General features: G+C 38.6%; 1 protein-coding gene across 1 annotated transcript; it reads left to right on the plus strand.

Moving 5' to 3' along the window:
* Nucleotides 1–6068: 6068 nt before the first annotated feature.
* Nucleotides 6069–6890, plus strand: LOC149241384 (16.9 kDa class I heat shock protein 2-like). Its single transcript, XM_089373944.1, has 2 exons — nucleotides 6069–6347; nucleotides 6454–6890. Exons 1-2 carry the CDS (start codon nucleotides 6140–6142, stop codon nucleotides 6720–6722), a joined length of 477 nt encoding a protein of 158 aa, XP_089230070.1. The 5' UTR covers nucleotides 6069–6139; the 3' UTR covers nucleotides 6723–6890.
* The last annotated feature ends 5637 nt before the right edge of the window (nucleotides 6891–12527 follow it).

Raw genomic sequence — 12527 nt, forward strand, 5'->3', positions numbered from 1 at the left:
TGGACAAGGCAAATCATGATGTCAAGAAGATGCACATGTGCTGCATTTACTGCCATAAGCAAGGACATATTGCTGCAAAATGTTGGGCTCTGAATCCAACATTGCTTCCACAAAACTTGAAGAAGGTGGAAAGAGAGAATGGCAGGAATGGAAAGAAAGTTCCCATGAATAATGTGTTTCAAGATGATTCACATGTTGATGCTGATGTGCAGACAAAGGAAGCACCTTTGAAATGAATTGATAAGAAATGGTTAGAGTTCTTATCCAATTAAGATTGCATGTCTATTGATGCATCTATTTGCATTTCTTTGTTAATGGAATGCAAGTTGCAGGGTTTTACCAAGAAGGTGAATGGAAAAAGTTGAGTAGGAGACTCACTTTATCGCTGCAACATTATATTCATTTCAGCTTCGAAAGTACAGTGTACTTAAGCGAAAGTTGAAGGATGAAATGCATGCATGAGAATGATATGCATGAACACAGGGATGTTAATGATTTCCTTGTATTTAAACATGTATGTGTGATTAACTTGAAGGGTTGATTGCTTTGGCATGCATGTAATGCAATATTGACTTGAGAAAAGTTGATTTGGTCTCCAAGATGGAGATGATGATGAAGTGTTTCATCTTTTGAAAAGAATCCTTGAGATATTTTCTACATGCTTGATTTGAAGGGTCATTTGTTTTAAAGGCATGTTTTGTGGGCTTGTTATCTAGTCCATCATTTGTATGCAAATTTAAAGACATAGAGGTGTTTACAAGATGTGAAATCTGTTTCTTTTGTTGAAGCAGGAGTTTACGCCATCCAGTTGTTATCTGTAATTCTGTTGTTGTTAATAGTTGTTGTTGACAGCATGTCAAACAAGTACAAATAAAAATTTTGTGAAGCAGATGTAATTTCACATTGGTTTGAGCCACCTTGGATCAATGACCAAGGTAGAGAAGTTCAAACTACCTTCTGTGACCATCTCAGTAGGAGTTTTGCATGAAGTCAAGGAGGAAAAAAGTTCTTCCCAAGAGGGCCAGCACATCTAGGAAGGAGAGTGGTCAAAGGTTTTGGTTCAGAGGCACTATGCAAGGCAAGTGTATGGAGGCTGAAAAAAAGAGGGTGTTGTTACTCTCATTTATTGTTCATATCAATATATCAGTCTTTTGGAGACCAAAAGCTTTTTAGTGGGAAGGCGTGATCAGAAAATGATCCTAGATGACTTTTCACTCAAAAATGAAAGTCAAAGGATGCTTCTGAAAATAGTACCATTACATAGATCTTTTCAATATGAATCTAATGCAATTTGAATGGGCTAAAATGGATTTTGGATGAAGAAGTTATCGCAGAAAGAAGATTGCCATTGTCCTTTGAAAATGAGTCAAATTTTTATGAAAATGGCCTAAAAGGCTCATTGAAGAAGTCACATCGCAAATGTGCCAAAGGGAAGGACTTAAGGTAAAGGCGGAAGGAACCCCGATTGCGACCTCCGACTTATCGCATCGGAGGTAGGTCTTCGCCTGATATCGGGACCCTAGGCAGAGCAATATGCGATATGCGATTGATGCGATGATGCGATTGTGATGATCGGCAACCGGAGGAGCATAAGCATAGACCCCGCCGATGCGATATGCGATGTGCGATATTGGCGGTCGGCATAACCAAAGGGAAGACCCCCGGGGCCGTTGTGACATCGATATTGCGATATGTGATAAAGCGATGGGCTGATGTGCGATCGCATGCCAACCGTCGTATCGATGAGTAGGATGAACAATCAGGATCTGATTTGGGTGATCGACGATCGAGCGATCGGAGGATCCCCGATACAAAGGTTCGTTACATGCAATTGCGACTTGCGATTGCGATATGCCAGTAAGGGGCGGACCCGATGGAATTATAGACCTCATTTCATAAGTTTTGAAATCCGAGAATTCAGGATTTTCAATGTATTCCTGTGTATTGAGGTTTTTTTGACCTCCTGCCTATGCGATGTGATATGCCGATTAAAGGCGGACCCGATAGGGATTATGAGCGCGATTTCATAGATTTTGAAATTTGGGTTTTTGCGCCTGATAGTGTATTTCTGGTATATCTCTGTGTATTGGAATTTTGTTCCATTTTCGGGTTTTCGCCTAAAGGAAGGCCCCAATTCCTTTGTAACTTCCCCTGATCATTGTGCCACGCTGCAAGCAGGAATTTTGTAACAATGATGCATTTGTAACGCGTAGAGCCACAGAGCCAGAAGCCAGAGGGCCAGCCGAAGAGACAGAGGAATGATCATGCATAGAGAAACGGACAGGAAGCCGCAGAGCCAGAGGGAGGCCTCACAAAAGCCAAAGAGCATGATTGAGAGGCAGCGTAGAGAGTTTTGGAGTCGCTTGGAGGTCAAGCAAAAACCATAGAGCTCACAGTTGCGCAGAGCCAGAGCTCAAGATAACTGCGCAAAACCAGAGGGTCAATAGCAGCAAAGAGCTGAGAGCCTGAGAGCCAGAGCTAAGAGCCAGAGCCAAGAGCTAAAGTAGAGAGCCAGAGCTGAGAGCCTGAGAACCAGAGACAGAGAGTCAGAGCCAAGAGCCAGAGCCGAGAGAACAACAAAGAGATCAAATGATCCAGCTGTTGCTGGTGTTTAAAGTGTACTGAAGCTAGAAGAAGGCATTCTAGAGACAGTTGAAGGAATTCTGAGGGAGTTGGTGCAAGCTAGAGGTCAAGATAGCTCAGAGCGTTGATTGAAGGAGTCTAGACCAGAGAAGCCTAGATCTGTCTGCAGCGTATGGACAACCAGCGGGATAAGATGGTATTCTAAACCCATAGAGTCATGTTTGTAAAACTATGGAGTTGAGCATGGAGCTTGTAAAAGAATTTATGCCATAATCCCAGAGAGCCTAGTTGAGTTGACTAGAGTTCAAGGAGACGTAGCCCAAGAGGTTTGGGTGAAATCCATATTATATTACCATTTTATGCGTTTGTTGATTCGCTGCTTTATTTACTGATTATGTGTGTTTTATATCAGTTTAAGCAAATCAACTCAAAACACATAAACAGTTTAAAACAAACACAAGCATACACTTATTTTCAAGCACTTTTTAATTCCGCAATTGGTTAATCATAAGGTCTTGGAAATATATAAGCTTTGGAGTGGGAGAGGTTCTTGTAAGCCTGACAAGAAGCCTTTAGTGCCCCATTTCAGATCAGTTCTTGAAGTAAATATGGTGTGCACATTTATCAGTTGTTGGAGCTATAATTGTTCTCCAAGGTAAGTTAGCAGGGCTTAAAGAAGCAACTATTAAGGAAAGACAACATAATATATAATATTTTTGGCAAACAAAATAAAATAAGCAATGATTGAGAACCATGACACCAAAAATTTACTTGGAAAACCCAACAAAGTACTGACAACGCACTAGCTACATTTATGAACTTAATAAATGATACATTGTGCTGTTTTATAGATTCATTTGTTATTGTCTATTTGGATGATATATCGATATGGATTTCCACTTGAGAGGAGCACATCACACTTTTGATGCAGGTAATCAAGACATTAAATAAGCTCCAACTGCTAGCAAATCTCAAGAAGTGTGAGTGGGTAATCGAGACATTAAATAAGCTCCAACTGCTAGCAAATCTCAAGAAGTGTGAGTTTGCACAATAGTCTTTGGTCTATTTGGGGTATGTGATAGGTGGAGGAGAGTTGAATATAGATCATTCTATGATGAAGGCTATCAAGAGATGGTTGATGCCTACTAATGTTACTGAGATTAGGAGTTTTGTTGGGGCGACATAATACTTGAGGAAATTCATACCCTCATTTTATCTGGTAGTATGTAATAGCCCTAGTCACAATTCCCTTTTATCATAAACATTGAGAAAAAAATTTAACTAAATAAAACCAACCTAGATCCATCTTAACTTTGGATTTATCAAACACCAAGAGGGATCCAATCTTTCAAGGTGAAAACCTCTTTTTTGAGTGCAAAACTTGAGGAAAGGTTTGCACCTTGAGAGATTTGATCCCTCTTGGTGCTTGATAGATTCGGAGTTAATATGGACCTAGGTTGGTTATATAATAATATATAATATATATTTGTATCTATATGTCTCTTTCTTATTCCTTCTATGTCACCCCCTAAACATACACACTCTCTCTCCATATCTATGTCTCTCTCTCTCACTCCCTCTCTCCCTATCTCTCTCTTCCCTTTCTCTTTCTCTCTTCTCCTTCTCTCCTCTTCCTTAGCCCCCGCTCTCCTCTCTCCATCACTCCCTTGTCAATCCCTCTCTCTCCACCTTTCTCCCCCTATTTATTTTTTCTTTCATCCCTCTCTCCCCCCCACCGAATCCATCTCTCCCTCCTTCTCCCTCTTGAGTCCTCTCTCTCTTCCTTCCTCTCTCTGCCTTTCTCTCCCCCGCTCTCTCTCTCCAATCTGACACTATCTCCCTCCATCTCCCCTTTTCTCTCTCCCCTCCATCTTTGTGTCTCTCCCTCTCTCTCTCTCACCCTTCTCTCCCTATCTCTCTCCCCTCCTCCCCTCTCTCCATTACTCTCTCTCACTCTCTCTTGTTGCTCCCTCTCTCTCGACCTCTATCTCTCTGTCTTCTCTCTCTCTCTCTCCCCCCTACATCACACTCTCTCTTTCTGTCCTCCAACTTTGTCACTATCTCCCTCTTTCTCCCCTCTCCTAAATTTGATCTTGTTGTATTGTGTTTAAGAAAGTATCTAAATTAAACAAACTCAATTCGTTGTGAAATACTAAACCTATATTTTGAATCAATTATATCAAAAAAAATACAATAATAAAAAACTTATAAAAATCATGCATTATCTTTCCTTTATGATTGTTAGTCACTTTACTTCTTGCTTGGATCCTTACTTAAGATGGATCTATATTGGTTTCTCATAATACTATTTATATCATTTACATTTCACAACTTTAAATATAAAAATATTTTGATTTTTAATTTTATGATATTTAAATTTAAAATTTAATAAAATATTTGAACTTAAAACTTAATAAAAATTAAATAATTGAACTAAGTCAATGAAAATATAGCAGTATGAAATATAGGAGTATGAAAATATAGTAGTATGTAATTATGAATGATAGTATGAACTTGCTCCAATTATTAAAAAAAAAAAAATGATAGTATGAACTCCTTCCAAATTTTAAGTTATAATTTAAAAAATATATTTTTTTTAAACTAAAAATATATATATATTTTTAAACTAAAAATATATATATATATATATATATATATATATATATATATATAAAAGAAAATCATAAATTTGTGAAATAAAGGGAAAAAATTTAAGATTATGATAAAACCAAAATTATATTTACAATTTTAACATTTTTCATATGGTTGTTTAGATTAATTTTGGATAAAAAAATTATTCAGGTATAATGTTGTTGAAATTGTATAAATGTTCATCAAATTTAGAATGTAATTTTGTAAATGATTTTCATTGTCAATCTTATTTATAAGACTAAATTTTAATAAAAATTAAACCAAATAATCTAAAACTACAGAAAATGTATTAATATCTATTTAAACTCTCCAAATTTTATAAAAATTAAACTAAATAATATAAACGTTAAGAAAATGAATTTGTATCTATTTACACACTCCAAATTCCAAGCAACTCCATGATTTAAAAGTAATTTTTTTAAATAAAACAAATCTGAAAAAGAAATCTCAAGTTTGAGAAAATAAAGGCAAGAAGCTGAAGCCACATTTATATTTACCATCTTAACTTTTTTAATTTGGCCGATTAAACTGTTAAGGCTACTTTGGATGAAAAAATAATCTATTCATTACTAGTATAATGTTGTTGGGTATACCCCCACATAAATATTTAAAAAATTAAATTTATTTGACTGTCCCATCAAGCTAATTTAAAAACATGAATATACAATTTTCTCCAAAGTATTTAAAAATAAACATGATTCGGAAACGAGTCTGGAACCTTCTAATAGAAACCCGTAGAGCATTCCCGTGTGTTCCACCCTCGGAGACTGGATAATCATCTTCACTCTTGAACATTCTACCTGTTTCCTGCAACTACTATAAATGCTCCCCCTATCTGGCCAATTCTTCAAAGTCAGTTTTTCTCGCATTCACATCTTTCTAAAGAGTCGACATTATCGCAAGCATGTCTCTCGCTCCTCGCTTCTTTGGCAGACGATCCAGCGTTTTCGATCCCTTCTCACTCGATTTATGGGATCCTTTCGAATCTGTGAATTCTCCAGTCTTTGGGGAAATAGCGCCATTTGCAAAGAATGACGCAGCAGCCATAGCCAACACTCAGCTAGATTGGAAGGAAACCTCTGACGCGCACATCTTCAAGGCCGATCTTCCAGGTATTCATCATGCCTACTACAGGGTTTTTGTTGCTTTCCTTAGTAATTTTCTGGATTCGTTGATTTTAGCGTCCGGTACTTACCTTTCGTTCGTGGTTCGTGGCAGGTTTGAAGAAAGAAGAGGTAAAGATAGAGGTGGAAGACGACCGAGTTTTAAAGATCAGTGGTGAACGGAAGAAAGAAGAAGAGAAAAAGACCGACAAGTGGCACCGTATTGAGCGCTCTCACGGGAAATTTCTTCGTAGTTTCCGATTACCGGAAAATGCAAAGGTGGACCAGGTGAAGGCTACCATGGAAAATGGAGTGCTCACTGTCACGGTTCCGAAGCAGCCTCAGCCTAAACCTGAGGTTAGAGCCATAGAAATCTCTGGTTAACTGAAACAAAAATTAGTGGAGAATGGCGGTCGAGATTATGAATGAATGTTTGCCCTTCCTCCCGTTATTGTTGGTAGGGGTTTGGAGGCTGAGAAACAATGTATTTTGGAAGAGATGAGTTATAATAAAATGGACAGATGTTCTTAGCCGTGATGAATATGCTGTTTTCTTTTTCTTCAGTGCAAGCGCTTTTTCTAAATGTAAACACAAATTTGTATTTTCAAATAATCATAATTATTGTATTAGTGTTACCTTTCTAAAAAAATTAGAGATATTCGGCTGTACGAAGACTGTCACAAGAATAAATATTTGGCTGTAGAAATTCGAGTATGATTTTCCTAAATTTTTAGGAAATTTGGTTTACATACTTCAGGATTATTTTGGGTGTGTTAAAGAAGATTTTGGAATTTTTTTATACTGTTAAAACCATTTCTATCGTTTAAAAAATAAATAAAAAACAATTAAACACTCTTATGATCAGAATTTTAGAAAAAGGAAAAAAAAATCCAACTTTAGTGAACAAGACCTACCATACCTCAATTCTTCGACTAAAACACGGTCGCAATACATAGGGCATACCTGATGAATATTCAAATGCACATGTTGTTTCCACTCACCAAGGAGGCCAGCCAGATAAGGTTACAATTTCCACCATCATGCGGTTATGTTGTTTTCACTCACAAAGGAGGCCAGCCAACCACATGATAAGGTTACAATTTTTACTACCAGCCAATCGCATGATTAGGTTACAATTTTAAGTCTGGAATTTCGATTTTAACCTTGGGGTGTTAGTTTTAATCTTAGTACTCCAAGTTGAAATTTTCGGGAGTCGTAGGTGGAGGAATTGCACGGCCAAAAGTGGCATATTTTTTTTCCCAACACGGAAGAAAAAAAAAAAAAAACTATATTGTATTCATTAAAATTTGAGATAATAATTCATCATCATAAAGAATATGGTAAACTTATAGTGGGCTTAGATATGGCATGCAAGCCTATGATGAGAGATATCATAATCTCTTTACAAAAAAACAACCTCACAATAGAACTAACAGAATATAAATATGGTCGTGGATGGAAACAACTATAATAAGTATGAGAAAACTTCAAGAACTGGGCAAAATAGGAAAAAATATATACGGGTACATGATACATACCAGAGATAGAGCAAGTTGATCAATAAATTAAGTGCCCGGCAAAATGAATTTTTGGATATGGTATTGAATATTTCCAGCAGATATGCACACCTTCCAAAGTTTGTTTGAGGAAGAAAGGCCTTCTTTTGAGAGAGCATCAGCGACTTTGTTTTTTCCTCTATCTATATGGTGAATAGAATAGTCCTTTCGAGATTTCCATATAGAGTCAATCCTGCTCAGCCAACCCAAAAGATTATGATTTTTTATGGAGTGAACGGACTTTACATGATCAATAATGACCTTGGAGTCACCGAAAATATGCAGTCCCCTGATGTTTAGGAAGTCACAAAATTTTAAGAGTCCTGCCAATGCCATCGCCTCTGCTTTGTTGTTTGTCCCTTTGCCTCCATGCCAAAAAATTTCGATATGTTGATTCTCCCATGGAATAATAAAAACCCCACATGCACAATATCCATTTTGTGCGGCCCCATCAAAGTATGCACGTGGAATATTTGTGGGATCCATATTGCATGCCTACGACTTTCAAACCCTTTGATGAATATTGGGAGGTTTGCAGGCTGAGAATAAAGAGAGAATGTATTCAAAAACAGAAAGATAATTTTCCTTGCTGTTTTGGAAGAGGGCTTGGTTCCTCCATTTCCATATAGCCCATAAGGTAAGCAACGGAATAGGCCTCCATTCGGATTTCATATTGCACCACCATTCAAAGGCTTCCTTAAGAGAGAGAAAAGTAATCCTATTGAATCCAAAATGGTTAGCAAGGCACTTCCATATCCCCATAGAATGTGGACAGCTTAGGAAAATGTGATAGTTGGTTTCTTCATTCGATTTGCAGATAGGACATATAGCAGGCCCGCTCCAATTCCTTTTTTGGAGGTTTTCCCACGTAAGATTCTTATTGTGGAAAACAAGCCAAGCAAAGATAATTATCTTGATGGGGCAACCCGATTTCCAGAATATGTATGGGAAAATGATATCCTGACGATTGGAACATTCCTGTTGAAGCTGAAGATAGATATCTTTTACAAATACAGATGACCTCCCCCTGTATCCCTTCCAGATCAATTTGTCCTCCGCTTCAGATCTGAAAATACCTCTGTTTCTCATAGCCCAAGTGATCAGATTCCATTGGAGAGCCAGGTCAGCATTAAGGTCCAACATCGTGGCCGATTTCCATATAGGAAGAGATCCTTCCCATCTATCAATGGCTTGGTCCCAAAAGAAGATTCCTTTTTGCTGTAGGGCCCAAAGTAACTGTGGAGAAAAGGATGTTTCCTTGTCTCCACCCGCTATGGGATCGAGTCCTATAATGATATTTTTTCCCGATTGAAAACTCCATACCAGATTTTTTAGAAAAAAATGTTCTATTTTTCGAAAACCTCTCCAAATTGCAAATCCCTGTGGGGATCCAATTGTTCCTTTTCTATACCAGAATGATAAGTCTCTGTTGTCCATATATTTTGCCTTGATGGTTTTGCTCCAAAGACTATCCCCCATGACTCCATTCCATAAAGATTTACAGAGTAGTGCTATGCGAAACATATTAAGGTCCATGATACCCCAGCCCCCCAATTTTTTTGGACGAGTCAATTTGGAGAGTTTAGTAAGGTGGAATTTTCTTTTCTCTTTGTTCCCCCCCAAATGAAATTTGCAGTTAATCTGTTTAGTTTGTGGATAATATTTTCAGGTATGTAAAAAAGATGAGCCCAATAAACCATTAATTGAACCAGAACTGCTTGAGTTAAGATCGCTCTTCCAGCCAAAGAAAGACATTTAAATTCCCAACCAGCAATTCTCATAAAAAATTGGTCATGGATCCACATCCAATCAGCAGATGAGTATCCCACAGGCTTTAAGTGAAAACCCAAATATTTTAGGCCCTCGTTGAGAGGTTTGGCTTTTATATTGAAAAGATTGATCAGATGGGCAATAAGATCCGCATTTACATCCTCCAGATGAAAAGACGACTTGCCGTCATTTATACATAGCCCTGTGGCTTTTTGGAATTTTCCCAAGATGTCATGCAAACAGGACCAGGAGGCACAACATAGCATTGCTGAGAGCAGTATGTCATCAACAAACAAATTGTGAGAAAATGAAATATTCCGGCTGATTTCCAAAGGACAACATCTTTCTTCTCTAACAGCCCTTTTAATGTGGAGGCTTAATGAATCCATGACCAAAATAAATAGGAGAGGGGACAGAGAACAACCCTATCGCAAACCCCTGGCGGCAAGAAAGAAAGTAGATGGGATACCATTAACAAGAACTGCATAGTTAACATCAACAACACAAGCCATAATCCAGTTTGAGCAATTGACATTTAGGCCAATTTTGGAGAGCAGACAATTAAGGAAACCCCAATCAACACAGTCATATGCTTTCTTGAGATCTAATTTCAATAAAGCAGCTTCAACTTTTCTTGTGTGCATGGAGTGAAGGCATTCCTGTGTAATAGCTACAGCCTCAAGAATGTTCCTGCCCTTTAGGAAGCCATGCTGCTCAAGGGTCATATGGGAAGATAAGATATTTCTCATCCTTTCAGCAATAAGTTTTGAAATAATCTTATAAAGGGTATTACAAAGGGAGATGGGCTTGAAGTCCATAAAGGAGAGAGAGATCTTCTTTTTTGGAATTAAAGCGATATAAGTGGAGGATATAGAGTGGTTTATTGAGCCTTTAATCCTAGACTCCTCCACCATATTCAAAAGGTCAAACTTCAACAAATCATAAAAGTGAATGAAAAAATCAATAGTCCAACCATCCGGACCCAGACTTTTGTCCTTTTGAAAGGATTTCATGATAGACAAAAGTTCCTCCTCAGAGACCTTTGCATATAGAAGGTCATTCTGCTCCTCATCAAACATTGTAGGGTAGGGTTCAATGCCCCATAGAATGTCATTGAAATCACTGCCCCCATTCCTGCTGTAAGCTTTTTGAAAATAATTTACAGCTTCCTTGGTGATGTCTTCCTGAGACACCACTGAGATCCCCATCTCATTTTTTATCTCCCAGATTGTATTTAGTTCCCGCCTTTTGTTAGCATACCGATGAAAAAATTTTGTATTTCGATCACCCTCTTTAAGCCATGTGGCTCTGCTCTTTAATCTCCATGTAGTCTCTTCAATTGCAAGAAGGTCTTGCTTTTTTCTCTCAAGTTCCTTAATATGAGCCCTCATGTCCAGAGACACATTATTTGAAATAAGACATACAAATAAACTTTCAAGTTCTTCATTTATCTTCTTTAGAGCTTCCCTATTAGAGAACACCTTATCCCACTGCCATCTTTTAACACATAACCTGAGGGCCGACAAGCGATTTAAGAATGTTTTGGAGTGCCAAAGCCGATCAACAAGGAAAGAAGGTTTCCAATTTTCCCGAATGAGATTATTGAACTGCTCATCCTCTAGCCAGACTCTATTGAATTTGAATGGATAACCCTTCCTGAGACCTACCAGGTTCCATTGGATGGAGATAGGTCTATGGTCAGAGATGTAGCTCGGAATAATCTTGACAGAGGGGTTCCCCAGATGATCAATCAAGTTGGCATGAATGAGGAAACGGTCAAGTCTCTTTGCGAGGTAAGCATCATTCGATCTCCCATTATCCCAAGTTGGCCCCATCCTGGATGGATAGACATCGACAAAATTGTGTTGGAGGATAGCATCTCTGATCATACCTCCCACCTAATCATTTTTCCTGCCCCTACCCCAAATCTCGTCATTGCTCAAAGTGCAATTTAAATCCCCCCAATCAACAGAGAATCGATGTCCAGGAACTCAGAGGATAGAAAGCGTTCCCAGAAAGGAAGGCATTCTTTATACGGGGCATAGACATTTAATATGTGAAACGACCCAGGAGAGCCCCTAATATAGGCGAGAAGGAGAATGCCAGCAAAACACTTGAAAGCCATAGCCGAAATCCAAGTCGGATCCCACAAAACCACAAGTCCACCTGAGAGTCCAGAAGCACTCATTGCAGCCATGTGCCAGGTGGGGAACATGCGTCTAAAGAAAGAAATGGAATCCTGGCACCCATGCATTGTCTCTTGAATGAGAATGATCTTTGATTTAGAGGACCTGAAAAGTTCCTTTAGAGCCAAGAATTTTGGGTCCGCTCCAAGACCCCTAATGTTCATTGAAAGTATGTTGATCATTTGGACGATTCCCCAGGCTGACTTGCTCTAAGCAGCCTTTTGTCTGCGAGATCGATGATAGGAATGTCAACCAAAGAAAGGTCCCGTATGTTCAATGCCTGACTACCCTTTCTGCCCCAAAAATGTCTGCTCCCCCTGTTGTGCTTCCTTCTAACTGTAATGTTGCCTGCAGAGGTAGGACTGATAGAAGGAGAGGGAGATTTTTCTGGCTTGTGTATAGTCAGAGGGCGAAGGTTAAGGGATTCACGCTTAAGAAGAAGATCAAGATCACATTCAAAAGAGTTTACCGGAGAAGAATCGGGAGAGTTCAAGGGCGTGACAGTGGAACAAGGAGCCTTCCCTTTTAAGTCCGCAATGGCTTTGGAAGGGATGGAGGGAGGCAAGAGAGGGGGAGGGGAAACAGTGCTTTGTGGAGCTGAAATGAGATTTTTAGGTGATTGAGGGGATGATGATATATAAGTGATGTGCGAAGTGGATGGGATATCCAGTGAAGGA

This window comes from Pinus tabuliformis, chromosome 8 (genome assembly GCF_031772625.1).
Source record: "Pinus tabuliformis cultivar Carrire ecotype Pingquan chromosome 8, CPIR1, whole genome shotgun sequence".
NCBI classification, from domain to species: domain Eukaryota; kingdom Viridiplantae; phylum Streptophyta; class Pinopsida; order Pinales; family Pinaceae; genus Pinus; species Pinus tabuliformis.